General features: G+C 38.2%; 1 protein-coding gene and 1 long non-coding RNA gene across 5 annotated transcripts in view; one reads left to right on the top strand and one right to left on the bottom strand.

Moving 5' to 3' along the window:
* The window catches only part of LOC112204985 (solute carrier organic anion transporter family member 1B3-like), a 112,462-nt gene that overhangs the window by 88,185 nt on the left and 4,083 nt on the right, over nucleotides 1-20,194 (top strand). The window contains exon 13 of one of the 2 annotated variants that reach the window (XM_054663107.2): nucleotides 3,106-3,130. The exons of the other annotated variant lie outside the window; for it this stretch is intronic. Within the exon in view, the coding sequence (XP_054519082.2) occupies nucleotides 3,106-3,109 (4 nt within the window). The 3' untranslated portion in view covers nucleotides 3,110-3,130. Of the gene's footprint in view, nucleotides 1-3,105; nucleotides 3,131-20,194 lie in introns of those variants that run through there. 2 annotated transcript variants of the gene reach the window in all.
* LOC104001494 (uncharacterized) overlaps nucleotides 1-20,194 on the bottom strand; it is a 213,941-nt gene that overhangs the window by 28,732 nt on the left and 165,015 nt on the right. The window contains exons 1-2 of one of the 3 annotated variants that reach the window (XR_673307.5): nucleotides 15,425-16,003; nucleotides 8,942-9,074 (exon numbers count right to left, since the gene is read on the bottom strand). The exons of the other annotated variants lie outside the window; for them this stretch is intronic. This is a non-coding gene — a long non-coding RNA (uncharacterized LOC104001494). Of the gene's footprint in view, nucleotides 1-8,941; nucleotides 9,075-15,424; nucleotides 16,004-20,194 lie in introns of those variants that run through there. 3 annotated transcript variants of the gene reach the window in all.

Raw genomic sequence — 20,194 nt, forward strand, 5'->3', positions numbered from 1 at the left:
TGCTTTAGGAGACTATAAATGTCACCTCAGAAAGGATATGAAAAGAGGATATGTAGAGGATATAAAAAAGAAGTCCCTTACAGGTGTTAGAAAGAAGTGGGATGTTTATCCTTCCGTGCCAGTGGACTGCAAAAAAGGAGACAGAAAAGAGAATTGGAGAGGCAAGTTTTTAGTATATGCATCCTGCTAAGAAAAGTCCAGAGAAGAGTCCAATTTTTCCCCATCACTGTTTGGAGCACTTGGGGAAAAAAGACCGTATTGGAAGACTCTTTGTTAATGTGTGAGGTGAGATAGTAGTGACAGTCTTGATCCTATGGGTTCTGAAAAGTTCTTTGAGCCTTGACAAGCAGACGTATTGGTGTTAAGAAGCCCAGGGAATTGGCAGAGGCCTGAAGATGCACAGAGGCTGTAGAGAAGGAAGGCACAACCAGGGGCAAATGGTCAGAACCAGAGGGTGTGCCAGAAAAATGTTCCAAAGACCCATGTGGACTGAGTGACACATCAGCTGGGAGGGGACCAGGCCATGCACGGAGGATCCAGAGGGCTCTGACATGCCTTTCCCTTGCTACCACACGATTATATCAGCCCCAGCCTCTGGGGAGAGAGAGCAAGCTGGGAAGATCCAGCATTGGGAAGAGAGGAATCTGGGAAGATCCAGAGGAAGCTTGGAAGATCCTCTGGGGAGAGAGAGGAAGCTGGGAAGATGCAAAAGTAAATGCATCATGGGGGAGCCCATTTAAAAGACAAGAGACTTTAGTACTGAATATTGACAAGTATAAAAGAGTGCTGTCCATGCATTGGTACCCAGTGAGGTAGATGTTTATGAGGAAGAGTAGATCTATGACAGAAAACAGAGAAGCTGCATTTTCTTCAAATATTTGAAGTAGTATTTGAAGTTTTTATCCCTACTACCCCAGGTGCATACCCAAGCCCACTCAGGTGTGAGGGGGCATGGCTTCAACTGCAATCCATATCCCTAGGGCAGGGCTTTTTCCAGTATACCCAAGCGTCCTGTTTTTGAATGTCAGCAAAGCTTACAAACTGTTGCCACATACAAACCAACATAGCCTCGGATAGTGGCCAAATTAATACGGATTCTTTTTTTTTTTTTTTTGGAGACAGAGTCTCACTTTCACCCAGGCTGGAGTGCAGTGGGGCGATCTCGGTTCACTGCAAGCTCCGCCTCCCAGGTTCACGTCATTCTCCTGCCTCAGCCTCCCGAGTAGCTAGGACTACAGACACCCGCTACCATGCCCGACTAATTTTTTTAGTAGAGACGGGGTTTTGCCGTGTTAGCCAGGATGGTGTCCATCTCCTGACCTCGTGATCCGCCCGCCTCGGCCTCCCAAAGTGCTGGGATTACAGGCATGAGCCACCACGCCCGGCCTAATACGGATTCTGTAAGCTTTAGTGCAAGGGAGGCATTCAAGCTTGGGAAAGGAGGAAATCCATCTGACCTGACTTCAGGAAGGGAAGGTGATGAGGGACCCTTGAGGGACACATGGGAGATGAGAAGATGTGCTCTTTCTCAGTGTCACTTCTAGTGTGGACTCATGGAGGTTAATCAGGTGCTCAATGCAAAAAAAAAAAAAAAAAAGGGAATATGATTAGCTTCTATGAACTATGAACTCAGGTTGAGTAGGTTCTAGGTAGGCTTTTCCTCTGGGACTCACTCAACTCCATTTGTGTTCCCAAAGGTATCACAACAATAAGAACAGCCTGGATAGGAAGATTCAAAAGATGGTTTTCATATACCCGTTAAAAACTGGGGCTCCACCTCACCCATTTCTAAAGAGGAAAATGAAATCTGACAATAAAAGACTGATTAAAAAGCTAGAGGTGAGGAAGTAGAAATGAAATAATGAGATATTTTAGTCAGAAATGGACTCTAGCAATTTTAAGATAACAGAACATTTATGTAACGCAATTATATCTAGTACTATTATTAAAAAGTAAAAGAAACATTGCAATTATCTCAAGTATTTTAGAAGTGTAAAGCAACATACTAAATAACACACACCCTTAGTCCTTATATCTAGAATAAATATAGAGTATTTTGACTAAATTGTCAAGATGATTATCTCAGTTCTCCAGTTTACTTTTACCTACTTAGAGAGACTTGAATGCAGCACATGACAGCATGTGGCTCACTGCTACTTTCTGCTGCACAAATGCAGCATCAGTCATGATTATCCTCAAACCCAGGAAGGCTCCTTTGGATATAGTAATATCATGTTAATTCCAAATAAGATGCAGTTTTCCTCAAAAGTCCTCATCTATGAATGAGCTCCAGAGATTTTTAAGCAAGGGAGCAGGCGGGAAACGATATCCTTGTAATGGGTAAGGTGCCATCTCATGCAGAGAATAGAGATAGACCAGTTGGGTCTATGTCTAAGATTAAAATCTCCTGCCCATCCAAGTTGCTTCTACTTTGGAAAACTATTGGCAGAATTAAAATAATTTTTAAATCATTAAAATAAGTAATCCACCCCCTTTTCCATGTATGCACCCTATCAAAGATTTTTAAAAGGGTAAGGGGCTTACGTGGGGAAGAACATAGAAATGTAAAAGGTGGGAGTTGAGGGGAGGGTGGTGAGAGGAATAGGAGAAATTGAAATTATCTGACTCTGAGAGCCAAATACTATTTATGGGGAGAGTCTGTTGACACAACATCAACAGAATGTGCAGTTTGATTTTGAGTTCTCCAGGGCAGTGCTGGGTGTGTGCTATGCACATGTGTGCTCTCTCACCACTCCCCCCATGACCCACCATGTGCATTTGCTGGTTTAGGAGGAGGGCTTGGCCCTGTTTTAGAGAGAGGTTCACTGACTCACGCACAATTTGAACTCAAGACCTTGGTCTCATTGATTCTAGACCAGCTCACCCCCGTTTTGCTAGATAAAGATTGCATTAACCAGGTAATATTTTTCTCAAACATTACCAGGAGAGGAAACATCAAATTTAACACTGCCAACTTATTTCAATGTTTAACCTAAATCAATAATATAATTAACACATGTAAATAAATTACATTTTTGAGAACAGGGTTGAGGATTTTAAAAAGATAGCTTTTCCATCCTAACCTTTTCCTATCCTCATTTGCAGGTAGCTTATTTGTCTGTGGCCCTCAGTGCATGCTGTGAACTGCTTTCCCTCCTGGTATGTTTCAGTAGCAGAATATTAAACCTTTGTTTTTAGGTCTGTGTTCTGGTTCAGGTTAGGGTTTGAGTTCATTTTTTGAAATAGCCACCTAGAGATTTCAAACCATGAAATCAGAGAATCTCACGAGCAAGTGGACATTGTTTGCCCTACTTCTTAATGTCTTATGCCCTCTGGTGGTAAAATCAGGTGACCTCCTATATTTTTCTTTGAATTCTCCAAAGCAAAATATTTCATTAAAATAAAACAAGACGGGTCTCTCCCTTTCTCTGCCATTGTGGTGTATGCGGTTGACTCCATTCCTCACTATGTCTGCTCGCAAGGTTTTCAGTATCAAGCGATTTCTGGCCAAGAAACAAAAGCAAAATCATCCCATTCCCTAGTGGAATCAGATGAAAACTGGTAATAAGAGCACCTACGACTCCAAGAGGAGACATTGGAGAAGACTCAGCTGAGTCTGTAAGGACTTGCACATGAGATGGCACTCAGATTCATGCTGTACTGGGGTCACTGGCATCTTACCATATCAACTTGGAAACGTTGCCACTGTCTGTACTGTGGGACATGTTTTAATGAAAAAATGTTTTATCTTTGTTTCTGTGCCCTGCACTACGTTGGTTCAGTAACAAGTATGTGAGGACTTTTGTTTGAAAAAAAAGTTAAGACAGCATTCATCATGATTAGCAAGTTATTGAAAATGTATATATACACACACATATATATACATTATATGTGTGTGTGTATGTATGTGCAAGTATATATGTGTGTGTATGTGTGTGCTCTGGTTTGACACTAGGAGTGTGAGGTAACTATTGAGTAGTGATGAGTCTTGTGGTCTATAAAATAGGCCTATCCTTTATAGAGTAAGGATGCCAGGCCTTTATACCTAGGCTTTTTGAATAGAAATGAAGTTCCCTAAATCTAGAAAAACATGTATCTGTACATAAAATTCGACTCTAAGATGCTCAAATTCACTGAGGTAAAATTATAACTAGGATTAATTTATAAAAAAATTACTTCATTACCCAGGTCATATCCTCTGAAAATATGAACAATAGCAGAAAAAAAATAAAACAATGGGTCAGAGCAAAGGAACATATTGATCTGGGGGAGAATTTATGGAATGAATATGTTTTTCCATGTGTATTTTTTAAGAATGTATTTAACTTTTTTTTTTTAAGAGACAAGGCCTTGTTCTGTGGCCTAGTCTGGAGTGCGTTAGTGCAATCACAGCTCACTGCAGTCTGAAACTCCTGGGCTCAAGCAATCCACCCATCTCAGCCTTCTCAAATCTGGGACTTACAGGTGTGCACCACGATGCCTGGTTAGTTTTTTATTTTTATTTCTATAGAGATAGGGTCTCACTATGTTGTCCAGGCTGGTCTTGAACTCCTGGCCTCAAGCTATTCTCCATCCTCTGACCTTAGCCTCCCAAAATGCTGAGATTACAGGCATGAGTCACTGCATGTGGCCAACATTTTTATTTTGAGAAGAAAATATATTTTGAGAGGGTGTTAAGTCATCTCTTTTAAAATGAAGTTTTGTAATCATAGGTAGAAATGTTTTTAAATACCTTTTCTTTCTTTTTAATATTTTTATTACCTTTTTATTTTGAAATAATTTCAGACTAAAAAAAGTTGCCAGTACACAGAACTCCCATATACATTTTACCAAACTTCTCCCAGTGTTAATATTTTACTTTACCACAGTATAATTTTCAAAATCAAGAAACTAACATTGATATTATGCTATTAACTAACCCCAGACCTTATTCAACATTTGCCAATTATCACATTAATGCCTATTTTATAGCCAAGATCCAGATCATGATTAAGGTAATAATGATTAAATTCAGCTTATACATATTTAGTAAGACTACCACAGAAGCGATATTGTGGGCTTCTCAGTACATATATCATGGGTCCTTTTTGTTGAATACTTCTTATTATTGGTGATGTTAGCCTTCAACACTTGGTTAAGGTAGTGTCTGCCAGACTGCTCCACTGTAAAGGAACTGTTTTTACTTTTGTATTTAATAAGGACTTCGTAGAGAGAGACTTTAGGACTATGTAAATATCCTGTTTCTTATATATTGCCCCACTCATCGCCAACTAGTGATTTTTTTTACTTTAATAATTTATTTGACACTCGTTAATTATAATTCTACTGTAAAGAAGAGCTTTCCCTTCTCTCCCATTTGCTAGTTATTTCATTATTGAAGTATATCAGTATGCAGTCATGAATACTTATTTTATTCTATATGCTATACTCCATTATTACCATAATTTACTTTGTTCTTCAAATTGGCTCACAATTGACCACTGGGGGCCCCTTCAAGTTGGCTTCTGTGTCCTTTCAACATGTGTCCACCATTTTGTTCTTACTGCTTCTTTTCTTTCTGGCACGAGATGTTCCAGGATAATCTTACACAGTACTTTCCCTGCCCCAGCCATGAGCTCAGTCATTTCTCAAGGATCCTTGGTTTCTTTTATTAAATAATGTCATCTAGAAAGCAAGATCTAGGTGCTCTTTGTGTTCATTGCTACTGGTGTCATTACTTTTAGGCCCTCTCATCAGACAAAGCTAGATAAAAATCTGTTTATAATAAACATGTGTACATACACATAATCTAAGTCTCTATCTCTGTATCATCTATTATCTATCTATCATTTATCTATCACCACGAGTTCATACATTTGATTCCTATTTATATCTATCTATCTATCTTATCTATTATCTATTATCTATCATCTATCTATCACCATCAGTTCATACCAATACATTTGATTTCAGTCCAGTATTACAGTGTTAATTCTAGCCTTCCTCCTTTCCTTACTAGTAACTCATTTCTCTAAAAGTAAGAAATCTCCCTCTTGTTATCCAAATATTATTTACTTATTTGCACAATCCTAAAATAAACATTAACTGGGTTTATAATTACTAACCAATGCCTCTTTGGGGCTGGGGAGCTTGCAAACTAGTGTACAATGTTTGTGTACATTCCTGTTGGTCTTTGGTCTTAGAGTATATAATATGTACATTGTATTAATAATACATGTATATAATAATACATTGGGTTTCAAAGTTGTCTTCAGTTCATTCTTTTCTTCCTCATCCCCTTCAGTGTGGTTTGTAATTGAGTTAGGCTCATTTGTTATTGTTTGTATTGAATTTTGGGTTCTCCCTTCACCCTGCTTGATTTTAGTCATTTATTTATATTTTTGGTAATGAAACATTACCATGGTTTCTAAAAGTCAGAACTGTAGAAAGAGTTATACTCAGAGAAGTGTTCCTTTCCCACCCCCATCATCCCTTGCACCCCAACTCCTTCCTGTTATCCCTGTATATAAGCAATCTTAGTTCCTGGGTTAACCTTTTTGTGGTTTTCTTTCTTTTTCTTTTTCCTTTTTTTTTTTTTTTTTGGTCTCTCTTTCATAGAAGTTGACACATAATAGATATTCTTTTGCACTTTGTCTTTTTTCTTTTTCACTTAAGAAAAACCTATTTGGATTGTGTTCTGAAAAACAATCCAAATAGGTTCACAGGAATCCTTTTCTATTTTATTTTCTCTTAGAGCCTGTAGAGGTACACAATTTAACTACTCTCTTGTGTTCAGATATTTACATTGTTTCCAATATTTTGCAGTAACAACAATGTCACAATTAATAACCCTGTGCAAATATATTTTTGCCTTATCGGAGGTGTATCTTCTGGGTAAATTCCTAGAAGTGGAATTGCTGAATTAAAAAATAAGTGTATGTGTAGTTTCTTAGGCATTACCAAATTTCCCTCTATAAAGCTTGTACCACTTGACATTGTCACCAGCAATGTGTGAGGGTATCTCTTTCCCTACAGATGACTGCCATATTTTTAATTTTTTTGCCAATCTGATAGGTGAAAAATAATATTCCTATAAAGTTTTAATTTGTATTTCACTAGTTATGAATATTAAACATTTTTTGCTATCTTACAAGGTTTTTTATATATCTTTTTGTGAATTGTCTACTCTTGTTTCTTTATCTAGTTCAATATTTTTTAAAAATCCCTTCTCTTTCAATTTTAGGAGTTTTTAATATATTAGCAGAATATATACTTTATTATAGAAAGATTAATGTTGCAAGCATTTTTTTAAAGTTTGTTTGTTGTTTGACTTTGTTTATGGTGTTTTTGCCATGCATTAAAATTTTTATTTTTATGTGGCCACTCGTCAATCTTTTTTTTTTAATTGCCTCTGGATTTTGAGTCATGGTTAGAAAATCTTTCCCTATACCAACGTTAAATAGAAATTCACCCATGTTTTCTTCTGCTATTTAAAAAAATTTTTTTGTGTTTTACATTTATATTATATCTCTTTTTCATTGGGTCTTTATGCTTGTATATGGTGTGAGATATGGATCTAAACTTATTTCATTCCCAATAGCTATCCAGTTGTCCCAGAACCATCTATTAAAATTTTCTTGCCCCAGCAATTTTGTGATGTCACTTATCATATACTAAATTTCCATATGTACTTGAGTCGATTTCTGGGCATTCTAATTTATTCTATCAGTTCATTTGCCTAGTCATGCACCTGCATCCCACACTCTTAATTATGAAGACTTTATAGTATGTTTTAATGTGTGATAGGGCTAGTTCTTCCTCCTAGTTTTTCTTTTTAAGTGTTTTCTTGGCTCTTCTTCAGTGTTTTATGTCTTTCAGAAATGCTTTCCTCATACAGTTTTTGCACATTTCCTTTTAAGTTTATTTAAGTGTTTCATGTTCTTTGTTGTTATTATAAATGAGGGTTTTTCTGTTATTACATCTCCTAAATAATCATTGTTTATGTATATAAAATAGTAAGTTATCTATGTAATGTTTTTATCCTGCTATTTTATATTATAATAACTTATCTTATTGTTTTAGTTAATGCCTTTTCTTAACTTGAACCAGAAATACATTTTTATTGTGTTAAGCCTCTGAGATTTGATTTATTTCTTATAGTAGTTAGCTGAGTCTGACAAATAAAAGATAGAAATAACTTTATTACCATCATAAAGTAAAGATATTAAGAGCAGAAATATTGACAAGTTTGCCTAAGGTCATAGAATGAGCAATGGACAACACTGGTTTTTAAATCAATATCCTATGTTATTAACCACTGCATATTACCCTCTCCTCAAGGTGTGAGTTCCTGAGCTTTTCTGCTAGCTTCCATTTGAAAGAGAGAAACCAAGTTCATTCTCCATCCTTCTTTGTCTACTTGCAGTTCTGTTATTCATTGTAGGGAAATGAGTGGGAGCAGAAGGCAGACTGCTAGATGAATAATAGCATGGAGGGACACACAGCTACATAGATTTAAGAGAGTGTGAACTCATTGTACTTTATAGGCATAGAAAACTATACAAGATTTTGTAGTTATAAAAATAACAAAATCTCAGCTCTGATTCACCATTCAATTTGTTCTCACTATACAACAAGTATGATCTTTTAAGAATGAAACTAGTTAGATGGCATTCTCTTTGTTTAAATCTTTCAATGGATTCACATTTGTATCAGAATAAAGACAAAACTCATTCACATGGCCTCTGCTTTACTATCCAGGCTCAGCTCCATGCCTTGTACTAATTGCTATCATACGGTATTTTGATCACTTACTTACTGCCCTGTCTTGTAAACTCTTCAGGACAGAGACTTTTTAAATTTTGGATTCCAGATTCTGGTACCATGCCTAACACATAGTAGGCACTAAATATATGTTCATTGAGTGAGTGAAGGAGTTAATGAATAAATATTGTTTTCCTACCTTTTTTGATTTCATGGAATATGCTTATCTCTTCTTTAGAATATTTTCTTCTTCCCTGCATGAGGAATGAGCTTTCTGTATCCTTAAGATTGCCACCATCATCAGCTGTGAGCTGTCATGAACTTTTCAAACTCTGAAGAGAAATGTCAAATGAGTGATCTGAGATTCTTGTTTTAAAGAAAATAATCAGCTGATATATTTCTTCCTACCACTTATATTTTCTACTCTTTATGGAAATCATTTTGCATTTGTTGGGATAAATAATCCTCAGTCTTTTGTAAAAGGCAAACTGAAAGTTTTATTTGAATATCTCACCCTGCCATTTCTTTTCTTTTCTTTTTTTTTTTTTTTTTTTTGGAGACCGAGTCTCACTCTGTCACCCAGGCTGGAGTGCAGTGGCGCAATCTTGGCTCACTGCAACCTCTGCCTCCCAGGTTCAAGTGATTCTCCTGACTCAGCCTTCCGAATAGCTGGGAATACAGGCACGTGACACCATGCCTGGCTAATTTTTTGTATTTTTAGGAGAGACAGGGTTTCACCATGTTATTCAGGATGGTCTCGATCTCCTGACCTCGTAATCTGCCTGCCTCGGCCTCCCAAAGTTCTAAGATTACAGGCGTGAGCCACAGTGCGCGGCCCTTTTTTTTTTGAAATGGAGTCTCACTCTGTCACCAGGCTGGAGTGCAGTGGCACAATCTCAGCTCACTGCAGCCTCCGCTTCCTGGGTTCAAGCGATTCTCCTGCCTCAGCCTCCTGAGTAGCTGGGACTATAGGCACGCGCCACCATGCCCAGCTAGTTTTTGTATTTTTTTAGAGACAGGGTTTCACCATGTTGGCCAGGATGGTCTCGATCTCTTGACCTCATGATCTCCCACCTTGGCCTCCCAAAGTGCTGGGATTACAGACGTGAGCCACCACTCTCAGCCCACCCTGCCATTTCTAAAAGGCACTTTCTCTCAAAAGCCTGGTCCAACCCTGGCAATAAAGATTTTCTAAGTATCATATGTAGTCTCTAAACTAGTTTTCTTGACATTTGATAGTAATAAAAGTAATTGTTTATTGAGCTTCATCTGTGTATTAAGACACTCTTGTAAGCATATTATATACAATTTATGAAACATATTAGTTTCACTACTTTCTGGATGAGGAAACTGAGGCATAAAGAGGTTAGGTAACTTGCCTAAGTTTCTTTAAACACAGCCAATAATAAAATGAACTGAGATTGGAATTCAGGGAAGCCAATTCCAGGGTCCATACTTTAAATCTGCAGTGGATCACTTTCATCACTTATGATGCTTCATCTTACTGCACCTCCTAGAACATGTAATGTTGTTTGTGTGCTTCATGTACATCTATTTCATCATCCAGATAAGTTCCCTAGATGTTCTTTTTGGAGGAGTGTCTTATTTCTTCAGCCTTACAATGTTTAGAATAGCGGCAGACATATTGTGTGTCCATTTCATACACAATTGCTAAATTGCTTTGAAAGCTGTATTTAAATTCTCCCCCTAGTTTTAGGTAATTGTATATAGGGGTTTTACCAAGTTAGGATAAAGCAGCATATTTAAAAAATCTCCGTATTTGTTTACTCAAGAAATAAGTGTAGGATTGTGATTATAATAGATGTAATAGGAACTCAGGAGGGGTAGGAGATCCCCACAACATCATCCACCTACTGTCCTTCCTTTCTGTACCTCCATATGGATATAACGATGCGTTGATGGATATGAATGAAACTGGGCATTCTGTGACTTATTGATTTGAACCAACACTGGTTAATAAAGCATTCATTTAACTCATTCTCTGTTATAGCTCCCTCTACTGAGGGCCATGGCTCTTCTCTGAAGGAGGGGCAGGAAGCTTGTTGTCACTGTATGAAGGTGCAACTGAGTTCTTTAGCCAAAGGACAACCCCAATTCAACCTGTGTACAACAACTCTCCTGTGATGATGACTGCCTTCCTCTACTGACATGCCTCCCAATGCTTGGAAGGTTAAATTATTCCCCATGCCACAATGAGTGGGGTTTTTGGGGGAACATGATGGTACTAACCATCAACCTTAAGAAAATAATAACTTGTTATTACTGAGACCCTCTGCCCTTTATGCAAATAAACCACAGCAGGCTACCATTTAGACATGCTTGTACATGTCTAAATTTACTAAACATATGTTTAAGAAATATATGTGGAAAGTTACAATTCTGTTATTTTCCCAAACCTATGTTCAACTCAGAAAGAGTTTGCAAAAAGAAAAATAAAAGGAAAGTCCAAAGAAAAGTAACTGAATATATTAAATTTCTTTATCAAGCCTCCATACTATAAGACTATGTCTTCTTAGAACTTTGTTACATTATCTTTTTTATTAATAAGTGCCTTTTGTTTTAATCATTTTAGGTCATAAAAATAATATATGTTCATGGTAGAACTATTGGAAAATCAGAAATATATTTTTAAGTGTTTAATAATTCATGATCTCTTCACTGGAAGATATTCACTGTTAGTATTTTGGTATATTTGTTTTATCTAGATAGATTGATGATAAATAGATTGAAAGATAGAGATGGAACTGTTTTTGATATGCATATATACATATAGTTTATTTCCACTGACTGAGCTTTATCTCATGAACATTTTTCAGATCACTTAATATTCCTCAATGACCTTTTATAAATGGTTTAGGATGTGTTTTTTATAACTATATAGTGTTCTATTTAATGATCTGACAGAGTTAGATATTTTGATGCTTTCACTGAGATGAATGCCAGATTGCTCTTCTAAATCCTGTCCGAGTGAAAGAAGAAAGTACATCATGAACTGCATAAAAAACAGAGGGTGATTTTCTAAAGAAACAGAGGAACTTTCATCTGCCCAATGAAATTCAGAAATTAAAAAATAAAGAAAAAGAAATTCTTTTCTGTAAAAAGCCCCAGAACCTTGATGCTTATCAGAGATTTATCAAAGTGATTCGAGCCTAATGGGGACCTGTTTGTGTCTGAAATCCCTCAGCACTGCTCAAGGACAGGAAAGTGACAAGAGGACATATTTCTCAGATTTTCGGCTACTTCATTTTCTTAAGTCAAGCTGCAAATATCACAAATATAATTTTGCATGCAGTATTTTGGCTGTTCATGGTGGTTATCAACTGGTGGGAGGACCAAAGGGAAAGAAAATGGGATACGAAATCAAGGGATGTTTTCTGAACCTTAAAGTTGGCACAGTGATATTATCTCTACTTTTGCAAACAATTTACCTTTCTTTGTTACTGTGCAAAGGCAACACTTGCTTTGAGATATATTTACTCAAAGAAAAACAGTGTCTAATTTGGTAACCAAAATACCATAAACTGAAAGGAATTAGATTAGTCCTAAAAGGAACTAGACTGGGCTATGCAGCAAGAGAAATAAAGATTTTACTTCAGTATTCTGTACAATGGAGCATAAAAGGCTTTTATAGCATGTAAACGTACATTAAAATAGTATACCTATCAAATTGAAAAGGATTAAAATGTTGCACGTGGGCAAGGATGTAGAGAATTGGAAGCTGTCACTGTTAGAAAAGGACAGAGCAGTTATATAATACCTTCCAAAACTAACAGTGTATGTGTCCTCCAATGGCTCCTAGGTAAGCTTTGACCTATGTGGAGGAAACGTGTGAGAGGGCTATGTTGCAACATTATTCGAGATAGAAAGATCTTTTAAACAACCCAAGAGTCCACTAACAAGAAAATAGATTGATAAATTTTGGAATAATGATTCAGTGGAATACTATGTAGCAGTGAAAATAATGTGTATCAACATGGATAAACCTCAACAATTTAATGGTGAATTACCAAAGCAAGATATTAAAAGAAATGCAAAGTATGATACCATTCATATAACATCTAGGGACACAAAACAATACTCAATATTATTTGTAGGTGTCTATGGAGCATAAATACAGAAACATCACGGGAAGATAAACATCAAATTCAAAATGTGTTTACTCCTGGATACAGAGACAGAGAGAAAGAGAAAGAGAGAGAGAGGAAGAGAATTGGCTTGAAAGGTAGTACATAATTAGCGTCAACTTTAACCTTTCTTTCCTTGTGAAAAATCTGAAATAACTATGAGAAAATAACTAAGAGCAATAACATGTAACAAAGCTGGATGACAAGCATATGGGCACTTATTATTTCATTCTAGATAATTTTCTCTATCCTCGAGCTATTTCATTTAAAAGAAACTTTTCAAGGTCACAGAGCTAAGAGATGGCAGAATTTGTTTGGTTTTGTATTAGGAAGTCTTGTTTTTTGAACCTGTTTAAGAGACTTCCAGCTATTTAAAAGAGAGGAGTCATGTGAAGGCATAGTTGCAGTACGAAGTACTGACTGAGACCTCCCTGGTGCGGAGAAGCCAAAGAGCCTTGGCAAAACTTCTGGGTTTAACATGGCCCATCTTGCTGGCTTTCCTTTGAAGATGCTTTGCCCATTGGATCAGCAGTCTTAGCTACTAAAACTTTCCCACAAGTGATCTTATTATCCTCATTCATTAAGGTGGCAAGAAACAAGATTTTCTCTAGCACTCACATGTGCATCGGGGGTCTATCTGGATCTAGCCACAGTTGAGCATCCCCTGGTCTCCTGAGTGTGCCCTGCGAACTGCTCCCCCTCATCTCTACCTTCTTAGGTTCTGCCCATTTTCTAGAGTCAGCTACACCTCTCAACCCCACGGGGGCTTTCCCAGATGCTCCAACCCTATGCAGTCGCTTCCTTTTCAGAACCATTATAGCAGCTCATCTGCCACTTAGCATGTGCCATCTTTTATTTCAGGTCTTCTTAAAACCTAATAATCAATACACTTTAAAGCTAGGAGCAGTTTTACAGAACACATAATCCAATTTCCTCTTTTTGCTAATGAGAAAATGGAAACCTAGAGATACTTGGTAAATAATAGAACCAAGTCTAGACTCCATCCCTCCTTTGCCATTATCTGGTATCATTTTACTGTGATATGTGTGTGTCCTGAGAGGATGTCAGGTTCTTTCTGGACAGCAACTTGTTTGAAACTATACCATGTGCATATTGGATCTTTAATAGCCATATGCACATGGTGACATGGTGCTTCACCACACCACATAGGGCAGGTGGAAGATAAATAATTTCTTGTGTAGAACAGAGTTTAAAGTTTAAAAAAAATTATTTATGTAGCGGTGGCTCATGCCTGTAATCCCAGCACTTTGAGAGGCCGAGGCGGGCGGATCACGAGGTCAGGAGTTTGAGACCAGCTTGGCCAACATAGGGAAACCCCATCTCTACTAAAAATATAAAAAATTAGCTGGGCATGGTGACAGGCACCTGTAATCCCAGCCATTGGGAGGCTGAGGCCGGAGAATCACTTGAAGTCAGGAGGCGGAGGTTGCAGTGAGCCGAGATCGCGCTACTGCACTCCAGCCCGGTCGACAGTGCGAGACTCCATCTCAAAAAAAAAAAAGTATTAATGTATTTCAAACCCTTAGGTGTATAAAGTTTCCTTTAAAAAAGGATTAGAAAGCTTCTATTGGTCATATAAGATGTTCAGATGTTTCTATTTTTGTTACTACAAGCAAAACAAAGTTAATCGCTCTTAACTTTGTTCCCTTAATTCACTGCTAAAGGTGAGCTCAGAGAGGATTTATATGGACCAGTTCTGACCATTGTAGGTTAAAGACATTTCTTTGAATTTCAGCTGAGAAACATTCTCCCATGCAGCCCTTTTACCAGTTAAGTTGAAAAGCTTAACTTTGTAGATATTGTTTTTAGTTTCATTTCAGAAAAAAAGAACATTAAGATGTCAATTTAATCAGCAAAATTATTTACATGATTTAACTTAATTTGGCAATATGGCTGGGAAAATACAGAACAAAACAAAAGCAAATGTAAGAATACATACTTGGAACTGAACCAGTAGTGTTAGCAGTAATTATGCAATTAGTAGTTTTAATTACAATTAAAAAATCACCCTAAATTATCCAAGACCTATGATATGTGACATGGCACTCATCACCTTGAACAACTTCTCTGAATTCATTTTAAAACTGAGTACGGCGCCCATGGCATTTTCTTCCCAACTCATCCACCTGTGACCATGTTAAGAAGAAATTCCCTAGAATAGTTCAATCAAAGCTTACTGTGAACACTCTCACAACTTAATCGATGTTCTACATGTTCATTTCAAGGTTATTCTGAGATCTCAGGAAGGGTTTGTGAGCTTCCTGAAATAGAAGAAGTCTCAGAGGAATTCATCCCCCTGAGCTCAGTGGAGATATTCCAGCCATGCGGGTCTCCTTCCTCCTCTCCACCCTAGCCTTCCTCCTTCTTCCTCCCTCACAGCAGAGATATGACAAACACCACCCACTTACAGTTGGTTCTCCTAATTCCACCCACAGGAGCTAAAAACCTAAAGAAAACACATTTATTTGTTTAAAAATGTAATTTACAAACAGCATTTTCATGAAAAATGTTCTCACCCTTGTTGTGCTAGTTCGTTGTATCTTTTTCTTCCAGGCTTATTCCTTCCCAAATGACTACAGTTTTTGCTGGCATTTCTCTGAAAGTATACTTGAGATCTCTTTAAGAGTCAGAAAAGCTACCTGAAATTGCAGGCAGCTTCCTGTTGGGCTCACATTTTGCAGAATCCACGCTTGGTGTGCAGAAGGTGGGCAAGGTGTTTGAAAAAACAGGAAGCACCTGTGAATGTGTGAATTTATTTCTGGAAGCAGAAGGCTCCCTCTGAGATGGCTCTAGATGCTTCCTGCTGTTCCACCTATGAGCATTTTGCAAGGCCTTTCAGTACTTTGGGGCTATGAACAGGCTTCCGAATGGCAGGATTATTTGGAAAATCTGGGACACGGTGGAAATTCTGTTTTTTTCATGCAACTTTTCTGTTTTTTTCATGCAACTTTTTTCATGCAACTTTCTTTTTGGGGGATATTGGTTGATATGCATGGAAATGAAGGTAGACTTTTAATTGCAATGGGGAAGTTAAAACCAAATGAGAATTAGAGATGTATGTAGCTTTATAAGTGATTTTGCTTTCATAAGATCATGTTTGTACTCATTGATTCCTTTACTCAGTAAACAGTATTGAGTGCAAGGCACTGAGATACTCCCTAGGAATCCACTGGGGACAAAACAGTGGTTGTGTGAAGTTTCAGTCCCCTGTTTCAGTCCCAAAATCACCTACAAGAAAGTGTTGTATTTCAAATTTGCATTTTTATATTTGCACGTGTCTGTATGTGTTTAATTGAAATGCTACTGAAATAAGTCTCCTCCTCTGTATGAGGTACTCTAAACTACTGTTGGTGGCTGGCTATTCCAGCTTGGGCAGCCCCTGCCTGCCTTTTCAGGTCATGCATTTGGTGACATTAGTGGCTAATTAGGTTAATCCTGTTCCTTGACTGGAGAGACCACAGCTAATTGCTATCCTGTAAATACACTCTTGGCTGTAGATAAACTGGACTGCAACATGTGTCTGGATTATTGAAGACCTATTACCAGTCTTTGAGGTAAAAGTGTCAACAGCTTCTGTTCTACAGTTTTCAGTAGCTTTATTTTCGTATCTGAGCAAAATCTGGCACAGAGTAAAGAATACAGCTCCCTCCCTCTTTTATATGTGTGTGGCCTCAACAAGTCACGTTGCAGCCAGTTTGAAAATCTCCAAGTAAACAGTGCTGACTTGTTGGTAGACTACGCTGGAGAAAATGCAGAGGGGCTGGGGAGAAAGAAACCTGGGTCTAAAGTTTAGCTCTGCCACTTACTAGCTATGTGAACTTGGGCAAGTCATTTAGCATTTCTCCAAGACCACCTTTTTTTCATGTGAATGGAAATAATTCTCATACTTACCCAAGCAAGTATCATGAGGACAAATTATATAAAGTTTATAGAACATTATATAATATACATCCCCAGGTTCTAGAGATGGATTAGGGTTTGAGCCAAGAGGCATGGGTTTGATCTTGGAAAGGTCACCCTGGCCCTCTGTGCCCAAGACACCTCTAGCATAAAGATTGAACATGTCCTGTATTGGGCTCCTATGGATTTACTGAGCACCCATATATGGTAGTCACTGAGCCAGAGACTATTGACACAGATAGAAATGTCGGGTTCCTGTCCTCAACACAAATGAGGTTCCTCTATTTTATATCTGTTATTGGAAAAGGAGAGGGAAGATTTTCTAAGGTTAGAATGAAATTCTAAAGTAATTAACTGACTGCCAATCATTGTTAAAGGGCACTTTCCATATTGTGTTATCAGGAGCACTGGCAGGCACGGGCAGACCAAGGCCTTGACTGGCTCTTCCACTTCTTAGATGGGTGACTTTGGGCAAGATACTTCGTTTTGCTAAATCTCAGTGTTTTTTGCAAAATGTGGGCAATAGGAGCACGTTCCTCACTTGGTTCTTGAGAAAATTAATTGAATTAATAGGAGAGAAAGAGAAAGAGGGAAAGAGAGAGAGAGATTTTCTGTCTCCAACATATGCAAATTCTATTTGCATATGTTGATACATTAGTCTGTTTTCCCACTGCTATAAACACCCAAGACTGGGTAATTTAAAAGGGAAGAGGTTTAATTGACTCACAGTTCCACATAGCTGGGGAGGACTCAGTAAATCTACAATCACGGTGGAAGGAGAAGGGGAAGCAAGCACCTTCTTCACAAGGCAGCAGGAAAGAGAGGGAGAGAGTGAAGGGGGAAGAGTCCCTTATAAAACCATTAGATCTTGTGAGAACTCACTCACTATCAGGAGAACAGCATGGGGAAACCGCCCCCATGATCCAGTCATCTCCCACTAAGTCCCTCCCCGACATGTGTCAGTCAGTATATTAGGCATTGGAGTTACAAGACAAAAGAAAATTCTGGACTTCAGTTGAATTACAAAGGAAAGCACGAATAAGCAAATTGATTAGTACATGATGAATGTTATAAGGAAAGCCTGGAAAAGGTCTCAAGAACAAGAGGAGAAATTTTACTATTCTACCTGGAGGAGGTAAAGTGTTAAGAATTTATGATTAAAGGTGTTCCTAAAGGTGGACCTCAGAGGCCAAAAAAAAAAAAAAAAAAAAAAAAAAAAAAAAAGGGTAATCAAGCTGTCCTCTTATCTAGTATCCCATGGGAAACACTGACCAAACAGGAGGGATTTCAGGACATCATTTCCTAGTCAATGACATCTGGGATTTTCTCAAGTTCTGTAAAAGCAGCAGTAACTCAGCAACAGACAAGTGGTTGAGATGAAACAGGCATGCTTGGGTTTGGACAACCTCGTGCTTTATAAACTATGAGCCAAACTATTTTTCTGATTTCTCTTGGTTTCAGGTTTCTCACATATAAAGTGAAGACAGTGGTGCCATACTTTCAGGTTATTGTGGGATAGAAGATAATATGCCTGACACACAGTAGGCACCCAGTATGTGTTAATGAATGTTTCATCTGTAAGATAAAAGTTGTCTTGTCAGAGAATATAAAGGGTTTTCTAAAATTTGTGTTTTATTAGTTTTTTAAAATTTGTTTTGCTTGTAAAGACAAATCTCTCACCAATGCATGTGATTTCACCTCCTCTTATCTCCTCTGGACTCTACTATGCATACATTTCCTTTATTTTATTTTCAACCAGGCTTATGACTAGTAGGTAGTAGCACAGTGATCCTGCCTTTACTTCCCCTCCGCCATCTCATTCCCTTCACACTTCAAAATTAGTTGGGGTTTGTTAGGGGCTGAATTGTGTCCCACCTCCTGCCCTGCAAATTTATATGCTAAAGTCTGTGTTGGTCAGCGTTCTCCAGAGAAACAGAAGCAATAAGATATAGATTAAAATATAGATATATAAAAACAGCTTTATTATGAGGACTTGGCTTGCGTGATTATGAAGGATAAGAAATCTCACCATCTGCCATCTGCAAGCTGAAGGCCCAGAAAGCTAATGGTATAGTTCCAATTCAAGCCCACAGGCCAGAGAACCAGGACAGCCAATGGTGTAAGGTCCAATTTGAGTTCGAAGGCCCAGAAACTAGGAGCACTGATGTCCAAGGGCAGGAGAAGATGGATGTCCCAGTGGATTGGATGCCCAATCACACTGGGGAAAGTGGTTCTTCTCTGCTCAGTTTATGAATTCAAATGTTGATCTCTTCCAAAAATACCATCATGAACACAACCAGAAATAAATTTTCCAGCTACCTGGGCATCCCTTAGCTCAGCCAAGTTGACACATAAAATTAGCCATCACAAGTTTTTAACACCTGTGCCTCTGAATGTGACCTTATTTGGAAATAGGATCATCAGATATGTAATTATATTAAGGTCATACTGGAGTATGGAGGACTCCTAATCCAATATGACTGGTGTCCCTACATAAAGGGTAATGAGGATGCAGACACACATGCAGGAAGAATGCCATGGAAAGATAAAGGCAGTGACTGGAGCGATGTGTCTATAAGCCAAAGAATGTCAAGCTGGGCCAGGCCAAGGTAGCTCATGCCTGTAATCCCAGAACTTTGGGAGGCTGAGGCAGGAGGATCGCTTCCACCCATGAGTTTAAGACCAGTGAAGGGAATATAGTGAGATATCATCTGTACAAAAAAATTTAAAAATTAACCAAGCATGGTGGTGCACACCTGTAGTTCCAGCTACTCAGGAGGCTGAGGTGGGAGGATCACTTGAACCCAGAAGGCAGGGGTTGCAGTGAGCCGAGATCATGCCACTGCACTCCTACTTGAGTGACAGAGAGATATCCTGTCTCAAAAGAAAAAAAAAAAGAATGACAAGATGGTCAGCAAATCATCAGAAGCTAGGAGCAAGGCATGGAACAGATTCTTATAGCCCTTAGAAGAAATGAAATCTGTTGACACCTTGATTTCAGATATCTGGATTCCAGAACTGAGAGAGGGTACATTTCTGTTGTTTGTGCCTCCAAGTTTGTGGCAGCCCTAGCAATTAATACAGGGCTCCAACAGAAGCTGGATGCATGGGGATCAGGGTCTTGAAAGACTAGTAATACTCAGGCATTGAGTTAGATCAATTAGGGGACCCAATTCTCCATCCCTCCCTGTATCCATACTTTTTGCCATGTAACTGTGCCACTCCTCCCACTCGAAGTAGTAACTTTCTCTGCCCCTTGACTTAGTGACTTGCTTTGGACCATGAAATGTGAGCAGACATGACATGGCACTGGTCCCGAGCCTAGTGATAAAGGCAGTGATTAGAGTGATATATCTATAAGCCAAAGAATGCCAAGCTGGGCCAGG

Source organism: Pan troglodytes, chromosome 10 (assembly GCF_028858775.2).
Source record: "Pan troglodytes isolate AG18354 chromosome 10, NHGRI_mPanTro3-v2.0_pri, whole genome shotgun sequence".
Classification (NCBI taxonomy): domain Eukaryota; kingdom Metazoa; phylum Chordata; class Mammalia; order Primates; family Hominidae; genus Pan; species Pan troglodytes.